Genomic DNA, 23873 nt, shown 5'->3' on the forward strand with positions numbered 1-23873 from the left:
AAATGGGTGTTTATTGGAACCTTTTAACTACTAATATAGCATTTGATTTATGTACCAAACCATTAACATTATATTTTATCCTAAACTCGCATTTGTGACCCACTACATTTGTAACCTTGGTAAATGGCACTAACTCCCAAGTTTTATTATTAATCAAAAAATATATTGTTCTAATTGATGACTAGTTAGAGCTTCTTTTACAATTTTTGGATCATCTAACCATTCAATCAAGCTAAAATTATAAAGCTCTTAGGAAGTGGTAAGTTTCATGTTTTAGATATTGCATGTTTGGGAAATTTTTTTTTTTTATAACAAAAAACTCTATCTGGGCCAGACCACCCTTTCGAAGTGGAACCAACCATACCAAGTAGGTTAAACTCAGGTTTAGTAATCAACCTCACAACCACTAAACCAAGTAAGTCAAAAATTTAATTTTGAAATGTTACCAGAGGACACTTGAACATATATCTTATTGTGCATGAAGTGTTATCTTTTATCACTCAAACTAACTTTTGCGTGCACATGCTTGAGAATGATTATTATGTAATTAATAATGCATATATGATCAAAGTGAGTAGCATCTTCCCTTGGAGGGCAGAACCCCAAGATAAGGTGTTACAAATGTGTTCTTGTAGTTACACATGTGGGATTCAATCATATGAGTTTTAAAGTTTTATGAGACCCACGAAAACATGATTTCTCATGAGATTTTAAGGATATGTTTTCTATAAGGTTGTTACAAGGGAGCACATGTGAGATACTTTATACACATGCCCAAAATAAGGCACACCCTTAATTGTGATGTTATGACAATCAAATACTATTGTGTATATGAAAAGGAAGACTACGAGAGCTATGTTACTCATGTGGCTAGGGTGTTAAATCTTTGTCTCAACCTAGTCTAATCAACATAGTTATCATAGTTTTTAGCAAATGTTTTATGATAAAGCTTTCACTGAATTCTAAAATGTTTTTTAAGTCATGCATTACATTTCATATCATTGTAGTTTGGGTCCATAAATGCACTCTAGATGAGGATTTCATAAGATATGAATGTAAGATGATATGTAAGAAAATGAAATAAGAGAAAATGAATGTAAGGTCTAAGGTCTCCTACTTAATGAGTGTTTATTACTTACCCCATTTTCTTTAATGTTTTGTAGGTAATAAGTAAATAACGATTGTAATAATATGAATTAGCAAAGGTTTAGAATGAGAGGATTGTCTAAATTAATAAGATTTAGTTCCTATTATGTTATGACTCTTAGTACATTTATGCTACACACACATTATGAATGTTTTCAATGTTTGGGACATTTTCTGTGCACTTCTATTTATGTGAATATTAATGATGTTGATGTTATGATTTCAATAAATAAAGACTATTTCTATTTCTGCAAATTAAGTTTTATTCATGCTAAGTAGTTAAGAGTGCTAAAAATTAATGTCTCTCTTCAAAGTTTAGTCATCTAGAAAGGGGCGTTATGACTTGATTATCCTATTTGACCAAAACTTTTTCTCATAAGCCATAAGGACCACCAGGAGAGAAAAAAAAAGAGATAAATATACATATATACAAAAAGAGATCTACAAGAAACACACAATCGCTAACATTATCTCTTGTAACCATCTTTTACAAGATACACTAAACATCAATTAAGAACTACATTAACATTTCGATCATTGGGTTAAACTATATTAAAAATCTTGAATTTCATCTATTTATTTTCTTGTTTCATATATATCTCATCATAATAGACATCATGTCTTATCATATCCTAATAGCTTATGATGTAACCTAACTTAAGCAAGACTATGAATTACATACTTTAGTTGATGATCAACAATGCCACTTATTGATAACTTAGACATCTAAAAAGAGTTGATTCAAAAATATATATCTTTTGAAGCTTGCACCATGGCACAACATCAGGGCACCATGCATGTTGGCACACACCTTCTGTGCCACTGCCCAGGCACCATGTGCAGCAGCCATGGCACGGCATCAAGCCACCATGAAGGCACACCGTGGCACCACCATGGGGGCGGCTGGCGGTGGTCATGGTGGCGGCAGGTGGTCGTGGCCGTGGTGGTGGATGGTTGGCCATGTGGCGGTGGCAGCAGCAGGTGGTGGCTGTCGTGGTGGCCGCAAGGTGGTGGGTGCGTGGCGGCAGGTGGTCATGGCCGTGGTGGTGGAAGGTTGGTCATGTGGGTGGTGGCAGCACATGGCGGTGGAGGGTTGGCCATGTGGGCGGCGGTGGGTGTGTGGCGGAAGGGTGGCGGGTGCGTGGCGGGAGGTGGCCGTGGTGGCCGTGGTGGTGGAAGGTGGTGGCGGTGGAACGTTGGCCATGGTGGTTGTGGTGGGTGCGTGGCGGGAGGTGGTGGCGAGCAGGGTGTTCCTGCACGTGGGTGCTTGGGTGCTGGATTTTCCCACCTTGTGAAGCAATCTTTAGCGACCTTTGAAGAAATAAATTTGGGTGGTGCATTAAATGTAAAGACAATGGAGGGGTGGTGGAAATGCCTATGTAAACATTGCTTTCTACATTTGATACTTACACACCCTTCTCTCATTTTGATACAAGGAATCCTCATCTTTCACTTATTATTGAAAATTTCTCCTCCATTTCTTATACTTCATCTTTCTCTTTTCACGTTTCGATTCTTAGTTATTTAATAACTTTTACAACATGTTATCGGCATCATCTACTCATGTGTCTCTTAATACCATTAAAATTTAAATTATGTTGTTGTCATGTTTGTTAAATGTAAACATGGACATTATTGTCCAGTTTACAAATTACAAACCGTAAATGTTTAAATTATATTGTTATCTCATTTGTGTGATGTAAATATAGATATTTCAATTATGATATTGTCATTTTTTCAAAATACGAACCATAGATATTTCAATTATGTCATTGTTTCATTTGTATAATGTAAATATAGATATTTTAATTATGATATTGTCTTATTTACAAAATACAAACCATAAATGTCTCTATTATTATTATTATTTTATTTTTTATTTTCCCATTTGCGAAAAGCAAATTATGATTCTTTATATTTATATAATTATTATCCTATTTAATTTTTATTTTCTCGTTTGCAAAAAATAAATTATGATTATTTACTTTTATGTTATTATTATAATCTTAATTAATTTTTATCTTCCCATTTGCTAAAAATAAATTGTGGTTATTAACATTTAAGTTATTATTATTATTCTATTTAATTTTTATTTTTCCGTTTACAAAAAACAAATTGTGGTTATTTACATTTATATTATCTTTATAGTTATTTCACACAAATTATAATTGTATCCTATATACAATCTAAAGTTTGCAAAATTTTAGAAAAATATGGATACAAAGTCTCAAACATCCTCAAAACTAAGGTTTTAAATGTTATAATTTAAAACTCAATGTTCTAAATATTAATTAAAAAACTAAAAGTTGTACAAATATGTGACAAATATGAATCTAAAGTTCTGACACAATAATTTTTGTTTAATTTCATTATTTTCATATCATAATTATAACTGTATTTCAGTATCTCATTTTGATATTGCAATCTATATGGAACTCCCTGAAATATTTAAATTGCATAAAACAAAAGGAGTCAATTCAAAAGGTATATACCCATTCAAGTTACAAAGATTATTACACAATTAAAATAATTTAAAAGAATGTGAAACATTTGACTCAATGAATACTTGATAAAAGAGAGTTATGTGAATAACTTTATATATTCATATGTTTTTATAAAAAGGTAATAATCGAGATTTGTTATTGTAACAGTATATATTAATAATATGAATTTAATTAAGGCTCTTAAAGAGCTCTAAAAAACAGTTGAACACTTCAAAAAGAAAATTTAGATTAAGGATTTAAGATAAATAAAATATTGTCTTGATCAATAGATTTAGCATAATTCAAATAGAATGTTTATTTGTCAATCAACGTATATTGAAAAATTGTTAAAATACTTTAATATGGATAAGATTTATCCTTTGAGCACCCTAATAGTTGTTTGGTATCTTGATCCAAAAAATGACTTATTTCATCCTAAAGAAGAAGATGAAAAATACTCAATTTTGAAATATTATATCTTAAAGTCATTGGTATCTTATTATGTTTGGTCAAATGTACTAGACTATATATATCCTTCAAAATAAATTTATTAACCCGATTTAGCTCTACACCAATTTGTTGCCACTGGAACAAAATCAAGTATATACTCTGTTACTTATATGAAACTAGAGATTTGAGATTATTTTATTCTATCAGTTTTCCTAAAAATCCTAGTTTGATTAGATATTTAAATATTGGTTAGGCCCACTCATAGATAAGATATGTTTACATATAATGACATAACAATATTAAGACATTCCACTAAACAAACTTTAGTTATAACATCTTTGAATTATTAAGAAATTTTAGCTTTCTGTAAAGTCAGTCAAGAATTCATAAATGGTTATAGTTTGTCATCCATCACATTCGAAATACATACAGTTTTCCTTCCACAACAAACACTTCTTCTATTATATAAAGATAATGTAGCTTGTATTACCCAAATTAGAGGATGATACATTAAAGGAGACAAAACCAAACGTCAAAGTTCTTTTACACTTATGAGTTCTAATAAAGTCAAAATATTGATGTCAAACAAATGTGATGTAATGATAGTCTTACAGATTTATTCACCAAGACATTATCGACATAAAAAGGGCGAGTATTCATCAAAAGGGGAAAATTTTTTAAATGTATATTATATTGGACAAAATATGTACTATATTGATAGTTTAAATATGTTCAACCCAATTTTACATAACATTAAATAATTATATTTTTCTACTTTGGTATTTTATCCCATTGGGGTTTTTTCCACCCTTGAAGAAATAAATTTGCGTAGTGCATTCAATGTAAAGACAGTGGATAGGCGGTGAAAATACCTATATAAACACCCCCCTTTGCATTTGATACTTACACACCCTTCTCTCATTTAATACAAGGCATGCCCACCCTTCACTTATTATTGAAACTTTCTCATTTGTTTCTTATACTTCGCAGATTTAGTGATCGATCTCACAACTATTGAACTAAATAAGTTAAGAGTTTAATCTTCATATGTCATTAAAAAAAACCTGAATCTATGTTCTCTTATATATAAAATGTCTTCTTTTGTCACTCAAACTATCCATTAGAGGGAACATCACTCTTATTAGTCATTACTTATTATCAATTTATTACAAGTTTGTGCTTGGTAGCCATCTAATAAAATCGACCCTATGTGTTAGTTTGAGTGGTTTGAAGCGAAAAAGTCCTCTTGTGAAAAATCAAGGTTTAAATAATATGAGTTTCATTCCTTATGTGAAAATATTTTAGCCTAACTAGCTAAGATCTGAATAGTTAGACACAACATAATGAAACCCTAATTTATCCAATATAGTAATTATGAATCTAATTACTGTATATTAAAGGGTTTTTTTGCCTTGACAAAATCGGGCAGGTTTATATAAATAAAAAAAGAAAAAAGAGCCATCTAATAAAATCTAGGGGCCTTTGGTAAGCGTCATAATGGAAGATATAGACCGCCCAGTAGTGAAGGCCCATGAGCCCAGAAATCCATCTATAAAAATTCATATCAAAAACCCTAATTTTACTCTAGAGGTAGCGCTCGCTGCAGCACCACACCAATACCAACACCAAGAGCACATTGAGTTGATGCAATATGAAGGTTCTTTTTTCACTTCAAATCAGCCTTTGTTTCTCACCCCCAATCTCTGCTATCTTTTTTTTCCTGCTTTTAGTTTTTCAAAATTTAAGATGTTTAACATTAAAAATCGTCTGTAATCTCTGCAGTTTAATATTGCAAACCCCACCACTGGCTGCCAGAAGAAGCTGGAGATTGATGACGACCAGAAGCTGTGAGTTTCATGCCTTTATACCCTTTTTTAATTTTTCATCTTGTTATTTGTAGTGGCTTATTTCTGTGTTTCCGAGTAAGAAAACTTTGCTTTATAATGATGATTGTAGCCCCATGTGTACACTCAATAGTTTAATTAAGGGCAAATCATGTATAAGCCCTATTTTATGTTCATTCAATTGTTGAAAATGGATAACGTCAAGTATTTTAAGATTTTATATCTCATGTTGTGGAGCGTTTAAATGCTATTTTGGCATTTAATCAATGGGTTGGTGATGAGGCCCTTATATTTTCTTCTTAACGTATGGGTTTCCTAATAAACTTTGACACACTTTACGAATAATTTATGTAGTAATTGATTGGAGAAAATTGATACTGATATTAATTGAGTGAAATTTTGATCTTCAGCCGAGCTTTTTTTGACAAGAGAATCTCCCAGGAGGTCAGTGGAGATGCTCTGGGCGAGGTATGCACTTAATATTGTTCATTCAGTTGTTTAAATTTGGAAATATATCCATAATGGATGTGTTCACCCATACAAAATTTCCTGTTTGACAGGAATTCAAGGGCTATGTTTTCAAAATCATGGGTGGTTGTGACAAACAAGGATTTCCAATGAAGCAGGGAGTGCTGACTCCTGGTCGTGTTAGACTCTTGCTTCAGAGAGGTGTGTAGACAGGGGAATACCTTGTTTGGTTGGGTTGAATTTGATCATAACATTGGCTAAGTTTGTCAAATAATGTAGAGCATTTAATCACTAATATGATATAAGATCTTTTGTTGTAATTGTTTTTCATTTGTCTACAATTAATTTTCTTGATATGGCTTCTGGAATTTTATTTCTGCATTATTTATTATTTTTCTTGTACTAGTGCATGCTGCTCAACTTTTTTGAACCATTCATTTAGATCTGAAAGATATTTTATAATAATGTGAGAACTTTATTTCCATGACCTGATTATTTCCTATTGTTCTTCAAAAATTAACATGTTTGAATTTCTTTGTTATAACCCTATTACATCCTTAAGTTCTTGTGGTCTAGCTTGGGTATGAGTATTTTGCTCTGTTTCTTTGGGTTGAAATTTACTGTTGAATGAGCTGATTTACCTCCTTCAATTTAAACAGGAACCCCATGCTTTAGAGGGTATGGAAGGCGCAATGGAGAGCGTAGGAGAAAATCTGTTCGTGGATGCATCGTTAGTCAGGATCTCTCTGTCTTGAACTTGGTTATTGTTAAGAAAGGCGAGAATGATCTACCTGGATTAACAGATAGTGAAAAGCCAAGGATGAGGGGTCCAAAGAGGGCATCCAAGATTCGCAAGCTTTTCAACCTCTCTAAGGACGATGATGTTCGCAAGTATGTGAACACCTACCGAAGAACCTTCACAACAAAAGCTGGTAATGTTCATTATTTTATTTATTGTATTTTTTTAATAAAAAGATTCTAGATAGAATGGTTGTTAGCTTTTTTTCTTTTTACCTTGAAATTAGCTTTTACTGCATAAAAATAATAATATTTCTGTAGTAATGGTAAATCTACATTGCATTTGAATCATTTAAACACTGTCAAGACTGATGGTTAATGTGTGGATAAATTTGAGGTTCTATATTTTTGGTTCTTTTTCATTTTGAAATAGTGATGGCCATGCAATGACGTGTATGGTAGCTGTTTTCTTGTAATATTATTTTGTTGATAGTTGTGGAGCTGAGTTTTGATAGTGTGAATTAAGTGATGTGGTCTCTAACATGAACTGATTGTTATTTTCATTTGTTTGGTTTGGCAGGGAAGGAAGTCAGTAAAGCTCCAAAGATACAGAGGCTGGTTACTCCGTTGACACTTCAGAGGAAGCGTGCTAGAATTGCTGAGAAGAAGAAGAGAATCGCAAAGTCTAAGGCTGATGCAGCTGAGTATCAGAAACTTCTGGCCACTAGGTTGAAGGAGCAGAGGGAGCGTCGTAGTGAGAGCTTGGCAAAAAGAAGATCCAAGCTTTCTGCTGCTTCAAAGCCATCTGTTGCTGCATAAACCGATTTTATGCTTTCGGTGATCGTATATGTCACTATTCAGTTTTTGGTAGTTTTCCAGCTTGCTCTGAAAGTATTTTAGCAAATGTTGGCATTAATTTTATGTTTCAGAAGTCAAATGTTGGTTCAAATATTTTGTGCTTGCTATTAGGTTAACCTCTAGTATACCACCTTTTGGTTTGGAGTTTAGTGCTTTGGGGGTACCTTTTGGTTCTACAAAATTGATATATCTGTTTTTGGTGACCAACATTTGATCTGTTTGGATATGAGCCTTTGATTGCAATATTTAGCTTATGAATATGAAAGATGAATGTGAGGATTATGAATGATACCAACTCGACCTAATTCCGACAAAGACTGGGTGATTGGCTGTGTAGAGTAATGTTATGCCTCTAAAATTCTTGTTGAGATTAACTGATGTATATGTTGTGTGTTTGTTTACTACGTATGTATGTATATTCTTGTATGGAGGCTTTGGTAGTAGTTATTTTTATCAATAAAATTATATGAATAAATAAGTTGTATGCACATATTTATACAAATCGGGATAGATGATTGGTTTCTTGCAGAGGTGTCAATGAGCCGGCCCAGCTAAGTTAGCTCTGGCTCGGCCCATTAGGCTAATGAGTTGGGCCTGAAGCCCAAACAGAAATAGGTTTTTGGGTTAGGTTGGCTCATTAATATATAAAAGTCTAAGGCTCGACTTATATAATAATGAGCCTTAAATCGGATTAGGCTTGAAGTTGGTCGAGCTGGGTTTTAAATAGGTAGGCTTGACCCATTTAATCAATATTTAAAAAAATTTATTTAAAATTTTTAAATACAAAATTATTTTTCAATTATTAAAATCAATGATAGTATTTCGAATATTTTATTTATAATCTCTCATTTATGGTAGAGGAATGTTATGATTACATGATGAAAAATATTATAAATTGATAACATAATATAAATAAATTAATTTACATATTGTATAAATTATAAAACATAAATAAATATATAATATGATAATATACAAATAAATTGAATTCATTTGATACTTAATCCATTTGTAATATTTTGTAATGATAAAATAAAAATAAAATTATAAACATAAAAAATTATTATTTTTGAATTCAGATATTTTTTTAAAGAGAGTTGATGAAAGAAAATGAGATTGAAAATATAATGAAATAATTGAGATTGAGAGATTTGTAAATAAAAGTAAAAATGAAGAAAAATTAAATAGATTTATAAAGACAAAAAAAAATTAATTAATTAAATTTTTTTTTTAAAATAATTAAAGAGGCCAAGGTTTTTGCCACATGGCAGAAGGAAGCACACAAGGTAAAAATAAGAAAAAAAGATTTATTTTTATTTTAAAATAGTATTGGGTCAAGTCAGATCAGTCTATAGACTTAATATTAAAGCTAGAGGTCTGACCCAATAAGCCCATGGGCCTAGTGCGGCACGTTACAGTATCATATCGAGTCTTTTTGTGTCGTGTTTTTTTTTTATGCTTCGTGTTTAGCCTCAATTTGATCTGGCTCAATTTACGCGTCTAGTTTTTTGTATAAGTTTTTATTCAGCTAATGGAGATGGATGAATAAGAATTTTTATGCTTTTAAAATAAATAATATCTACTGAAATAATTCCAGTGGAGGTTTCCATGAAATAAGCAGCTCAAGCAAGACGACTTCTGATTGTACCCACCCAAGCATAGGATTTTAGGGAGGAAAATCAAAATGAAAAAAAAAAAATGATAGAAGAAATATATCACGAAAATTTGAATGGAGGTTTATTTAAGTAAGAGATTCTTTTAGAATAAAAAAAGTAGGAAAGTTATAACTTCACTGGTAAAACTACGTATAAACCATATGTATCAATTTGTATATAAAAGGTATTATATTACTATATAATTAAATAATTTTAAATTAAAAATAAAATAATATTCGATCATATGACGATTTGTCATCGCCTTTAAAAGAATTAAAGCTATTACATTCTCGATTTCAAAGGATAAGTGCATAGGCAATGGATGAGCCATCTCTTCTTCACCATAGGAGTATGATGTTAGAGTAAATGCTCTAAAGTCAATTGTCAAAGACTAATTTTTTACTTCCATCCAAATAATGTATCATCTTTAATTAATAATAAAGTTTTCAATTCGTCATTAATTATTGCATATATATATACACACACACGTATACTTAAATATTTATGATGAATGTCCTTAGATAAACGAGGTGATTAACATATAACTTAATTGTAATATGTTCTATCAAGAAGTGTATGCAGCCGTAGTATTATAAAAATCAAGAGCACAAATAAACCTAATTGAGTGGTAGCGAAAAATCTTTTTGATGTCACCCTAGTGTAACACATAGGTGTAATTGATTACATGTTTACTAGATTGACATGTTAGAGGATTCCACATAGATCATAACCTTAGTGTTCTTGAAATAAATCATTTAATAGATAGTAATGCATATAATCCTTAGGTTTGAGATCATTAAAATGATTTGTTTACCAATCAGTATAGTTTGACACTAACCTAACGTAACTTTTTTCTTAGGGTTATCAAAGCAGTAGTTCACTATCGAGAATTATAGTAAGGTGTGGTAGATCAAAAAATGATTTATCACTCCTAAGTATGGGAGAAGATTTTTTGTGTTGTTATTTAACAAATGACTACAATCAATTAAATATGTGGTTACAATGGGATTAAGGTCGATGCCCGAATCAAATAATACCTAGTGTTGCTTCAAAAGTCAAATCATGAAGTCAAGGAAATTAAGGTAGACATTATTGATGTGTGTCAGTCTTGATGAGATACTAATATGATGAAAAGATTGATTGCATAATAATTATGCCATTGAAAGGTGTAATCATTTTAATATTAATTTTTATTTAGTGAGGTGACCATAATGTCTTATTAGAAACTATTTATAGTTCATAAATAAAAATATGATTAATTGTAGATTAATCGAGATTTTATTCACTAGTAACTTACGAGAGAATCTATGGGTCAAACACAATAATAAATTGTTTGTTATGACTCATGAGGTTAGCATTTATTACATAAAGAGTGAGTCATCTCGGGTTTTTCTTGAATGTGGTGAATTTAGGTATATGTTGATGTGTCATAATATTTGGGAAAAAATATTAGACATATTGTTAAGTCTAACTGAAAGAATTCAAAAGTTTAAGGGCCAAAATGCAAGTACCCAAATGTTAAGGGTGGAATCGAAATGATTTTATAGCATCCAAAAACATATAAAAAACGGAAAATTATAAATTTCTAGATTAAAACCTCATTGCCCTTGGATCAAGGGTATTATTATACGTATGATTTAAGGAGAGATTACGTAATACCTATATTGAAAGACTTCATCAGGTTGACACATAATTGAAGGAGAGATTACGTGATACTTATACTTATCCAATTTTGCTTCCTAAGTCAAAATAACAAGGCCCTACTCCAATAATATCTAGGATTAGGTTGGATCAAGTCCAATAATAAATGATCATTACTTTGGAAGTTAAATTATAAGGGCAAGAGGATTTAAGATTGACACTAATTCTGAGTCTTAACCTTAATGAGATATTAGTTAATAAAAAGATTCAATTGTATAGTAATAGTACTATTAAAAGGCAAAATTCATTTTACGATAAGTCTCTATTATTTAGGTAGACATATGGTTTTGTTAAAGGTCGTTTATGGTTTATGAACAAAAGGATGGTTAGTTGTAGGTTAATCGTAAATCTATTCATTACTAATATAATAAACCCCTTATGGGCCACACATGATTGAAGGTTATTTGTCAAGATTAAAAGTTTTGTGTTGTTATAAATAAAGTGAATCACATCTTGTATGATATGATGTTGACCTCTATTAATGGGTGTTACATGTTCATTTCCTCATGAATGGATTTAGAACACATTATTGGATCTAGTTGTAAGAAATTATGATATAAGGCCAAATGGTAATAACTTAAAAGTTAGGGGCTGAAAGAAATTGACCTATAGTTGACAAACTAAATTTTTCATATAAATCAAATTTTTGTTATTAAACTAAAATGCCTAACCAACCAAGTGATTGAAAGAAATAATATTCTCTCTAACTTTTCATCAAATTCATTCAACCTAGGCAACAAACTATCATTTGTGCAAACCCCATTCAACTTTACTATTGTTTGTGGAGTCTTGGCACCTATGTATGGATGAATAGGAGCCTCGTTATTTTGTGGAGAAAGTGTGAATTTATTTGGGAAAGATCTCAAAGAGGCAGGGCCTCCAATCAAAGGTTTGTCCTAAATCTTTTTCATTTTAAGGTTTCTTTATTTAATCTTTCATCCTAATCAATAAGAATTCGGAATTTATAATATTATAGCCCTTTATTCTATTGTAATTTTTGTCATTTGGGCTTATGGGATTCCTACACTAACTTATGAAGGTGTCAACATATCCATGTATGTGCTCCCTAAACATTGCAAAAGTATGATGCAAACCCTCAAAAGGTGGTAGGCTCATACTGTTGTTGATGGAGCAAGGTCTGTCTTAACCTTGTATGTGGGTGGTAAATCATTATCACCAATAGAAAGACCCGTATTCAGAGATGATGGTAAAGATGTCAAATGGGCCTTGACCATGCCCATTTAGTTTATGGTGCATGTGTACCACTGTTTGCCCTTGTCTAACAAAGTAGCTGCCAACAAAAAGTTAACATTTTTTTGTTCATAGTTATCCATTAGTTAAAATTTTAATATTGACCTATAAAATAAAAATAAATTACTCATGTGGAGTCATTTATGACATCTTCTTTGAATATGATGTTGACATCATCCCAATCTAGAACATCTTTAGTGTGCCACTTTAACATTTAAGGTATCACCATAAGCAACCTCATTTTTGCCAAGTCTTCCAAGGATTCAGTTGTCTTGTAAGTCCAATCCTACAATAAAAAAATATTGTTAATAAGAGAAACTTAACATATTATTACATAAATATACATTAACAGAAATAAACAACACAATTACTTGGAAGGTTAGTGAAAACCCTATTAAACTATACGAATGCATGAGGGGGATCTTCCTTTGGATAGGTTTTACCTTCTTGAACAAACAACTAACTGAATCATTGACGGATTTATATATCATTTTCCATACTCGTACACCTAGCAAGTAGAAGTTAAATTGTTACATCCCCCTTCAAAAGGTTTTACCCTCCAAAAAGAAGTATGACTAATATTGATTATAAGAGCAATCTTTTAAATAAAAATGAAAACAATAAATTAAATTTATTAATAAAAAGACCAAAATACCATTTTTTTAAACACTGCAGAAAACGTTCAAAAAATGTCTCTATTACAAATAAATGAAACACTCACAATTCATTGTAAATCATCAAATATAAAATATGTTGAAAAACATGAAATAGATAAAAATATAAATTGATATAAACACCCTCAGCTACCCACACCCATCAAAACCTTACACTACATGCATCACTCAGTCTTATTTCTTGCAAAACAAACAAAATAGAAAAATGTCAGTGATAAACACTTAGTTTGTAATAACATGAAATAAACTTTTATAGTTCCTATTTTGTCTTTAGCCTCGATCCACGATCTACAAAGTCAACATTTATAATTACAAATAAATATTTTACCCTCAATGATACATGTGGGTCTTACATAAATCTATGTGATCGATGAGTTGTAGCACCTCCTTAGTAATCATCCCATGGTTATCTATACCCAATAATTTGATGTGTATGAAATAAATAAAGTCATTTTAATAGTGTCGATATAATTGACTGATGCATTATTATTGAAATATGTTTTCCATATCTTTTGTCGGCTAAAGCAAAAGGATAATGTTGCATCTCGATTTGATGGTTGAATTAAAGTCCCATCATAAGGACAACTTGTATGGTTTGAATTTGACATCAACCTGGTTCAATCTAAACCAAAACTTCTAACTAGAGTTTTTCTTGACAATCTCTCTCAACCAATCGGAATATACTACTACATTATTGAATTGGGTCTCGAATAAATCTAAAAACTTTATAAAACACATAATTTTGAAAAGTTTCTTCTACACATTTGTCAAGGTCAATCAAATCTTAACCATCACATCACGATGGCCCTTTGTCATCACTTGCACTTTAAACTAATGCAATGCTAGAAATCTCTTAATTCCAATGAGTAATTCATGTTTTCTTTTATGATTGGAAGCTACATTATATACCAAAAATATAATAAATCGATTAAAAAAGGACCAAAAATTTGAAAAAAAAATTACAAAATACTTATGCGAAAAATATTAATTACCCTCAAACAGAAAAACATCAATAACCCCTTATAAAAGAAAATATAAAAAAAGTCCCACCATGCACATCATACATACGTGTAATTACATGTTGAAAAAAATCACTAACCTTTAATATGTGTATTACCCATACTTGAAAAATATAAAATAATAATTATAATTAAAGGGTGCGTGCATGCATAAAGGCATGTGTGAAATCTTAAAATGGTGCATCAGCTTCTAAAAAGGGTTCATGAAAGGGTACAATAATGCTGAAAGGGTGCGTGAAAGGGTGCAGCAACGCTAAAGGGGTGTGTCAAAAAGTGCGGCAATGCTAAAGGGGTGCATCAAAGGGTGTGTGTTTTTTCGAAAGGGTGCATTTTTCTGAAAGGATGCGAAAATGTATGAAAGTGTAAAAGGGTGAGTGAAAATGTGAAGGAGTGCGTAAAACTATGAAGGGGTGTGTAAAAATGTGAAGGGGTACTTAAAAATGTGAAAGGGTGTGTGAAACAGGTACATAAAAATACAAACGGATACGTGAAAATACAAACGGGTGCATAAGAATACAAACAGGTGCATAAAAATACAAACGGGTGCATAAAAATACAAATGAGGGGGGCGTAAAAATACAAACGGTTGTGTAAAAATATAAAATAGGTACGTGAAAATACAAATGGGTGCGTGAAAATATAAATAGATACGTAAAAATACAAACGGGTGTGTCAAAATACAAACGGGTGCATTAAAATATAAACGGGTACGTGAAAATATAAAAATAGTGTGTAAAATATAAAAGGGGTGCGTAGATTATAAAAAGATGTGTGAGAATATAAAAAATATATATTATATTATATTAATAATATAATATAATATATATTATATTATATAATAATAATAATTATTATTATTATTATGCACCTCTTCATAGTTTTACGCACCCCTTCAGAGGTTAACGCACCCCTTTCAGAAGCTGACACACTCTTTTAAGATTTCACAAACCCTTTTTTGCATGCACACACCCCTTAAGAGAATGACACACCATTTTACGATTTCACGCATCCCTTTGGAGTTGACGCACCCCTTCAAAGTTGATGCACCTTTTTACGATTTTACACATCCCTTTACGATTTCACGCATCCTTTTCATATTTTCATGCACCCCTTCAGAGTTTCATGCGCCCCTTCGCATTTTCACGCACCTTTTACATTTTCGCACATTTTTGCATCAGCTCAAAAAAACACACCGTTTTATGGTCATCATTTTGTAAAGGTATAAAAGTATATAAATATAAATTATTATATCCTAAATTAATTTATTTTTCATCTGTAAATCTTATTTATTACGGAAAAATTAAGCTTAATCCGTATACTCTGAAATATAAAAGTTTAATATGTGAAAACTGCTATAAATGAAAAGAAATAAGATGAAAGGTATTTTTGGAATAAAAAATTTCATTTACTTAAAAAGGTAAAAGTTGATAAATCTTGCCAAAAAAGGTTTAGACGGCAAATTCGGTGCCAATTTTAATTAATTTCCCGGTAAATTATGGTTAAATTTATATATTAAAGAAACGCATGTTAATATTTAGACTTAATAGTTCGTATCATGTCAATTTAAGTTTTATATCATAGATCTTTAACTCTAATTTGATCCGATTTAAAAATGTGTCAAAATGTTTTAATCCTACCCCAACTCTTTAATATTTGAAACAATTCGATCTGACCCAAATTGACTCAATATTATCTCTTATTTTCACTCTTAAAAGTATTTTATGGTATTAATTATTTTACCAATTACTCAAACTTACTATTAATAAAACACATAATATAACATTTTGTCTTATTAACAAATATCTAAAAACTTACATACTAAGACTTTTAAAATACGTTAATAATTTGATTAACTAAATCAAATTCTTACTATTTAATAATAAAATGAAATATTTAAATACAAATAAAAAATAATATAAGCAATTATAATTATACAAAGATACAACTATATGTAATATATAAATATTTCAAATTCTTATTATAAAGATACAATGTGTAATTATAATATGAGTAAATACTTTAAAATACATCTAACTAATCAAATCAAATTCTTATTATTTAATAATAAAATAAAATATTTAAATAAAAATAAATAATAAAATGAGTAACCATAATTATATAAAGATATAATTATATGTAATATATAAAACTTTTAGTTGTTATTGATATTGTTTTTTAACAGTTCAATAATTTATCTCTAATAAATTTTATTAAAACAACATTTCTTTAAAATATTCAAATCAATTTGTGTTATATTGAGTTACTTTCATAGAAATTCTAATACTAAATAATTTAATTTCGCGTCATGTTAGATTGATTTAAAATAAATTTTGTGTTAAAAAATTTTAATTTTAATCTGATATTTTTTTTGTATTATATTATATTAGATTAATGAATCAAATTGAAAATTATACGTTCTATTAATATTTATGGATAATTGATTGGTTTTTATACGAGCAAAGAAGTCAACACATCACATTTGATTAATCAATTCCAAACGAGAAACTTTTTAGCGTCCGAAATCTAAAATGTCACTATAAATTAAATAAACAAGTCACCGTCATATCATGTCTAATAGTCACCAAATCTTATTGAACTACTTGCGTCCATAATATTTTAAATTAGTTATATATAACTAGAAATGTCCGTAGGTAAGGGTGTAGTGATTACTACTAAGACTCATAAGTTATCCTGGTTCATTGGGATGGTAAGAGCCACAATCACAATTCAAAGTCCCCTGGGTGGCTCCTATAGGTCTTCAATAGGTCAATCCACTGCATTATATAATTATTCAGTTTTCGAATTAAACTAAACTAAAAAATTACGATTTGATCTAGTTTAATTTACGATTTGGGCTTATAAAAATAAAACAAAGCATAATGAAAAATGTGTTTGTCAATGTATGATATAGGAAAATTTTAAATCTTGGTTTGTAATGACATACTTTTTATATTCAATTTTTATTAATATGTTTTTTATAATTAAGTAAGAATATATTCCTTTCTTTTTCTTTGATAACAAATACATTATATTTTGATGTCATGTTTATGTAGAGGTACGCAAACTAATTGTAAATTTTTAACTTTGAATTAATTATTTTATTTTTTTAATGTAAAATTTTCTGATAGTAAAAATATTTTGTATTATTATTATTATGTTTTAATATAATTTTATGTAAGAATTATTTTTGCGTAAACTTAATAAAATCATGTAACCTTAGTTTCACATCATCTACATATAAGTTATAAAAATTACTAAATTAAAGTTTAAAGATATAAGAATAATTGAAATAATATGCAATTTTAATATCAAAAACCTTTAAGAATCATCTAAACATGAAAGTTTATTATGACTAGTTTTTTATTCTTGAAGCCTCTTTTATGATCATTTTCAATAGATAAAGCTGTAATAATGAGATTTTGGAATAGATACCTAACCAATCTATAAAACAAATTACTTGAGCCTCTTATCAAAGGTCTAATACCCTAAAGATTCATACTAAAATGTTCATCCAAGTTATAATTTTTAAATATATTAGATTTATTTTTATTGATTATTTAAGTTTATTTACATACTAGCATGAACTATTCAATTATCGAGTTTTATTAAATAAAAAATATAATCAATGTTAGTTTATATAAGAAAATTTCTAATAGTTTATACACTACCATACAAATTATTCTTACATAAAAATAAATTAGAAAATATATTGTTATTGATGATTTATATTTTAAATAAAATATAATTTATGTCAATCATGCAAAATATGTTCCGCTAAGACACACACACACACACACACTAATTTTTTAACCTAAACCACCATAAAACTCGAATTCAAATGGTTTGATTTGGTTTTACAATTTAAATCATTTTATGTATACCTCTAGTTATGCAAATTATAATTCAAAAACATTGCCCAAAGGACTATTTTCCACCCAAGTTTTAATAGAAAGAAAAATACACACCCGTGGGGTTTGAAAAACTCAAATACTCACTCATGAGCTAATTTTTATTAAAATTTTTTGATAGAGTGAAAGGTAAAATCGTTATTTTAATAATAATATTAAAAAAATATAATTCATTTATTTCCCTCCTAGGTTTTAAAAACTAACAACTTTATCTTTATGTAAAGTTTTCTTACTTTGAAAAGTTACATCCCCCAAATCTAAGTTTCATCTTTTTTCCATTTCAGTCATGCCCCTAAACTTCTAAAAACTTCAATGTAACCGCCCTTTTCAACTTCATATTATTCAAAAAACCAACAGCCTCTTCCTCTGTCGGTCATTGCTTCTCTTTGGCGCTTAAGCTACCCTTTGGCAACTGAGCTCACGTCGATCGTTTCTCCTTTGTTGCGCGATGTCCTAGAGATCTCCCAAAGGGTATCTTTGAGACATTGCTTGATGGAGGAGAAACGGTCGATGTCAGTTTGATCCTTGGAGGGTAGCTCGAGCGCTAGAGAAAAGCAACAATCGACAAAGGGAGAGGTCACCGATTTTTTGAATAATATGAAGTTGAAGAGGACGGTTGAAATGAAAAAAAATGGAAACCTTATGTCGGGGGGGGGGGGGGGGGGAGGGTGGAATGTGATTCTTCAAAATTAAAAAATTTTAGATAAAGGTAAAGTTATTAGTTTTTAAAACAAAATAATAATTTTATCCTTCACTTTAACTGAAAATTTTAATAAATATTGACTTATGAGTAGGTATTTAGGTCTTTCAAATTCATAACTATATATTTATCTTTGCATTAAAATTTGAGTGAAAAATAGTTCTTTAACCCAAAAAAAAAATTCTATAGAACTTATGTAATTGTATTTAATTTAATTTGATTTAAAATATTCACTTATTTAAAACATAGATTTCAATTGTTACATATTATATTATAGAAATGACGGTGGGTTGTGCTGATCCAACTTTGGTGCAACCCATTATATCTAGGGATTAGACCCGTTAATTGATGAGTCAAGTGGATTGAGCCAGAATGTGTATTTTTGCAAACCAACTCATAAAATTATAATATATTTTTTTAATTGTTAAAAATATTTTATTAATTTTTTTATTATTGTTATTTTTTAATATTTTTTTTAGAGGTCAAACAATAGACTTTGTCCTAAAGCTCCGATATGACCCGTTACAATTATGGGTCTAAGCCGCGAAACAAGCCAACCCGACCTCTTTTAAGATATGTATTATATTGGTTTAAATTGAAAATTGAAAATTTTAAAATTTTATTTTATTAGTAGATATTTGTTAAAAATGGACGAAAATGACTCTTTAGCTGCTACCAAGAAGAATTTATGCCTAACTAAAAAAAAAAAAAAAAACTCAATAGGGCGTGGGTGGGTTAGAACAGAACCAAAGTCAAAAGTAATTGTACGTCTCTTGTGATACATGTAATTAGGTGGGGTCCATTGCTTAGATGTCTCCACCGTTACCCTGCCTCCTATAAATCCCTAATTCTCTTTAACCCATTCTTACCCCCCCGTTATAACTCTCTCTTTCTTTCCCACAAATTCCCAAACAACTTTAACGACAAAAATGGCTGCCCCATCTCCCCGCGACGAAAACGTCTACATGGCCAAGCTCGCCGAGCAGGCCGAGCGCTATGAGGAGATGGTTCAATACATGGAAAAGGTTGTCGATTCCGTTGCCTCCACTGAAGAACTCACCGTCGAGGAGCGTAATCTCCTCTCCGTCGCCTACAAGAACGTCATCGGGGCTCGACGTGCCTCCTGGCGCATCGTCTCCTCCATTGAGCAGAAGGAGGAGTCGCGTGGCAACCAGGACCATGTGTCGCTCATTCGTGATTACAGATCCAAGATTGAGGCTGAATTGACGGAGATCTGTGGTGGGATCTTGAAATTGTTGGATGATAAATTGGTTCCATCAGCATCTTCTTCCGATTCTAAGGTGTTTTATTTGAAGATGAAGGGAGATTATCATCGCTACTTGGCCGAATTTAAGACTGCCGATGATAGGAAAGTCGCCGCTGAGAATACTCTCAACGCCTATAAAGCCGCGCAGGTGTTTGTTGTCTTTTGATCCGCTTTTTATTTTCGAATTTGTCTTTTGTTTGTTTTTTCAATTATTATTATTGAACTGTTGTGGACATTGCATTTCGGTTTTTTTCTTTGTGAATTGTTTTGAATGATGATTGAGGACTAGCTTTCTTCTTGATTTAACCTCTGCAAACCCTTTTTCTGGTCTCTTATTTTTTTGCGGATAAATGATGGGTGGATGCTATTTAAATGTTTGTTACTTATTTTATTGCTTATTTTATTGGAATAATTTTGAAGATTGAATTTACTTGAGTTTCTATTTGATTAGTACGTTTACTGGTTTTATAGTTGACGAGGAAGAACATAGGCTGGGAATAGAAGACTAATAGTGCTGTGTATGATAGAATATTGGGGGAAAAAAAAGGAAATGAAAAAATGGGTGGTATTAGGCACAAATGTAGTAGAATCTTATTCCGTGCTCATGATTGAGTTTTTTGGTTTGATGAGATATGAGCCATAAAATTTAGTGATATTATATATTTCTCATCAGTTTTCAAGTCTAGTATCTTGCATTGATTTGTATCGGTTTGCTTTTGCTGGAAAAACATGTATATTGTTTTTTTTTAATTTGTTTTTAATGTAGAATACTTTTTTCGACATATTCAGTTGAGGATGAATTTATTCAGTCCTACTATTATTGCACCTCTTTATAATAAATAATCCAAGGCGGGTTCCCTGCTTTTTTATTTTGTTTGAGAAATCTATGATATTCTCTACTTCTTCTGAATGTTAGGTAATTTACATCAAATTGTGTAGTGTGATGATGACAATATTTGTGAGTTTTTTTTTTCTCTTTTGTTTAATTGGTGCTTTTTGAGTGTCTGAAGCCTTCCTGTTATTTTATTTATTTTCACTTACATTACTATGTTTGGAGTGTAGTTGCATTATGTATTATTTCCATATAAGTTATTGATTATTTTGAAATTATGTGTTTATCACTCTCTGATCTTGACATATAATTTTAAAGTAAGAAACGTAGTGTAGGATATATTTATTGGATTTTTTTTCTGATTTGTTTCTGAAATTGAATTCTGCCTTTATTGAATTTCACATTTGCAGGATATTGCTAATGCTGAACTGCCTCCAACTCATCCTATCCGGTTAGGACTGGCTCTGAACTTTTCTGTGTTCTACTATGAGATTCTGAATTCTCCTGATAGAGCTTGTAACCTTGCAAAACAGGTGAGGAAATTTGAAGTTTGAAAATAAGTTTCCTTGTGTTTTATCTCATGCTACAAAGAATTTCGAGCCTCGTTCTACAAGCAATGAATAGATTAGAATAGCTCTTGATCTACAATGTTGTACAAGCAAAATATGGAATAGTTTAATGGTTAGATCTAAAGAAAAATAATAATATTTTACATTGTTTCATGTTGGCGTTAGGCCTTTGATGAAGCAATTTCAGAGTTGGATACACTTGGAGAAGATTCATACAAGGATAGCACTTTGATAATGCAACTTCTTCGTGATAATCTCACTTTGTGGACCTCAGACATGCAGGTGTTAACCTTGTTCTTCTATTATTATTGCTCTATTTATTTTCCCTTTGCCATTTGCCCCATCTGTTTCAGTGTGCATATTTTACTCATAATTTGCTCTCATTTGAATAGGATGATGGAACTGATGAGATCAAAGAAGCAACCAAACCTGAGGAGGAGAAGCAGCAGTGAAGTCGTTATTCTTATAACAGTATTTCACTTCTCTGTTTTTGTTTGGAGAAGTTGCTTGGTCCCACTGCCGGTTCGATTATGACTTTTAGGAGTTCATCCCTTGATATGAATCTTGGAATAGTTGTGGAATTTATTGGTATTTAAGTGATTGTACTTTGGGAGTTCTTTCTTTTTTTTTTTTGGTTTTAATTGCAACTAGGGTGCTTACTCTTGTATTGTTTTCTTGGCAATAAAGGAACTAATGACCAAGCTATTTATTATCTCAGCATTTGGATGATGCGTGCTTGTACCTAAGGTTGATGCAAGTTGAAGTTTACACATAATTTGCGCTGCGAATTATTCCGCCTTTATTTCCTTTTATTTTTGTAAACGGGGTTGTGTTTTGAGTTGATCTGTTTCTGGATTGATGAAGCAGGATGGGCAAACACCATTAAGTCACAATAATATACTAAATTGTGGCCAAATGGAGAATGGTTTTGATGACTGCATTTGTATTGTGTTGGAAAATTGGCGTAGGTGGAAAGTTGGATAAGGTGGATGTAGATATTAGAATTGTGTTTTCTTGGTAAGTATGGTTGAAAGAATTTGAGAAATGCCAGCCAAATAAGTATAAAGAGATAAATAAGTATGGGTAAATGGCAATTGCGGATGTTTTGTGAAGTGCTCAAGGTTTGTGACTTACTGAGTTTCAGTTACAAGCATCAAGTTAATAGCCAAGAGAAAAGGAGATTCATGAGTCAACTTAATGTTTTTCATATTTGAAAAAAATTTTGTGAATCATTTCTTTGCTTCGCATGATAAGTTTGACCATAATGAAACTTTTGACCAGTTGAGGACCCCCCAGGTTTTACTTTGTCCCTTTCAACCTTCATTATCATTGCAGTGTGGGAGTAACAGCTTTTGGTTGAAGTGGGGCGGCGATTTAGGTTCCTTTTGTTGTATTTTCTTAGCTAAACATTCGATGCTTATCCAAAGAATGACGTGTATGGGAAAAAGGTTATATCTTATGTTTTATTGATGATCGCTAATGGCCTATTCATCTTTAGAAGATGCACTTCTAACTGAGTACCAAGGATATCTAATATTTTAGGTCTACTATTAAAAGTACCCGATTAATAATTTGAATATGTACTACAATAATAGTTAAAAAAACAAAAAGGGAATAAGCAGAATGCTGTAATCCCAAAATAAGGTTTTATCGACACAAATCTAAGAATTTTTGTGGTTGTGGCTAAACATTGTCTTGTGACAACAATGGCCACTTCAGATGAATGTTGATGTGGTTGCAATGATGGGTACAAGGAGGGGCCATTTGTTAATTGTGTATAAAGTCTTTCTTAACTGTATATAGAAAAGAATCTATAATCAAATCGACAGACATTTTTCAATTTTTATTGGTTGACTGAGGAAATTATCTGTTTTTATTGAATAGAATCCTGAAACAAAACAAAGATATTTATTGGTTGATTATTAGTCATTTTGGGTTCTTAATTAAAAAAAAAAATAGTAATTTGATGTAGCAATACTGAAATTTTAAAGTCGGTGAAGCCTTTTGGACAAGCTTCAAACAAAGAGGTTGGGCAGTTCATTTCACTGATTTGACTTCACTTTACTTAGGATTAAAGGAAGGATAGGGCCCGGACGGACAATAAAAGTTTTGTTTAGTAGACACCTACTTCCAACTGAATGACACACTCACAAAAAGGGTTACATGTTCTGATTTGTTACGTAATGGGCGGTTTTCTACATGTGTACTCAATTAATATTTATTGGATTGTGCAAGATTTTTCTTGCTTGGGCGTCGGAGGACGTCTATACAAAGCATCACCTCCCTTTGTATTAAGATATACTCATATTA

At 30.9% G+C, this 23873-nt stretch overlaps 2 protein-coding genes across 2 annotated transcripts; both read left to right on the forward strand.

Annotated features, from left to right (window-relative positions):
* Positions 1-5588: 5588 nt before the first annotated feature.
* Positions 5589-8194, forward strand: LOC123215136 (40S ribosomal protein S6-like). Its single transcript, XM_044635207.1, has 6 exons — positions 5589-5736; positions 5862-5926; positions 6334-6391; positions 6484-6592; positions 7051-7323; positions 7710-8194. The coding sequence occupies exons 1-6, from the start codon at positions 5731-5733 to the stop codon at positions 7946-7948; spliced, it is 750 nt and encodes a 249-aa protein (XP_044491142.1). The 5' UTR covers positions 5589-5730; the 3' UTR covers positions 7949-8194.
* An 11555-nt stretch (positions 8195-19749) lies between these two features.
* On the forward strand, positions 19750-22338 carry LOC123214934 (14-3-3 protein 6-like). Its single transcript, XM_044634962.1, has 4 exons — positions 19750-20310; positions 21405-21527; positions 21729-21845; positions 21956-22338. Exons 1-4 carry the CDS (start codon positions 19825-19827, stop codon positions 22013-22015), a joined length of 786 nt encoding a protein of 261 aa, XP_044490897.1. The 5' UTR covers positions 19750-19824; the 3' UTR covers positions 22016-22338.
* The last annotated feature ends 1535 nt before the right edge of the window (positions 22339-23873 follow it).

Source organism: Mangifera indica, chromosome 4 (genome assembly GCF_011075055.1).
Source record: "Mangifera indica cultivar Alphonso chromosome 4, CATAS_Mindica_2.1, whole genome shotgun sequence".
In the NCBI taxonomy this organism is placed as follows: Eukaryota; Viridiplantae; Streptophyta; class Magnoliopsida; order Sapindales; family Anacardiaceae; genus Mangifera; species Mangifera indica.

What these genes read in the sequence shown, in the direction of transcription:
- LOC123215136 (XM_044635207.1), top strand. An exon ending in GTGGAGATGCTCTGGGCGAG is followed by an intron (nt 6,392 to 6,483) that starts GTATGCACTTAA and finishes CCTGTTTGACAG; the next exon opens with GAATTCAAGGGCTATGTTTT. An exon ending in AACCTTCACAACAAAAGCTG is followed by an intron (nt 7,324 to 7,709) that starts GTAATGTTCATT and finishes TTGGTTTGGCAG; the next exon opens with GGAAGGAAGTCAGTAAAGCT.
- LOC123214934 (XM_044634962.1), top strand. Translation starts at nt 19,825, where the DNA reads ATGGCTGCCCCATCTCCCCGCGACGAAAACGTCTACATGGCCAAGCTC. An exon ending in ACGCCTATAAAGCCGCGCAG is followed by an intron (nt 20,311 to 21,404) that starts GTGTTTGTTGTC and finishes TCACATTTGCAG; the next exon opens with GATATTGCTAATGCTGAACT. An exon ending in CTTGTAACCTTGCAAAACAG is followed by an intron (nt 21,528 to 21,728) that starts GTGAGGAAATTT and finishes TGTTGGCGTTAG; the next exon opens with GCCTTTGATGAAGCAATTTC.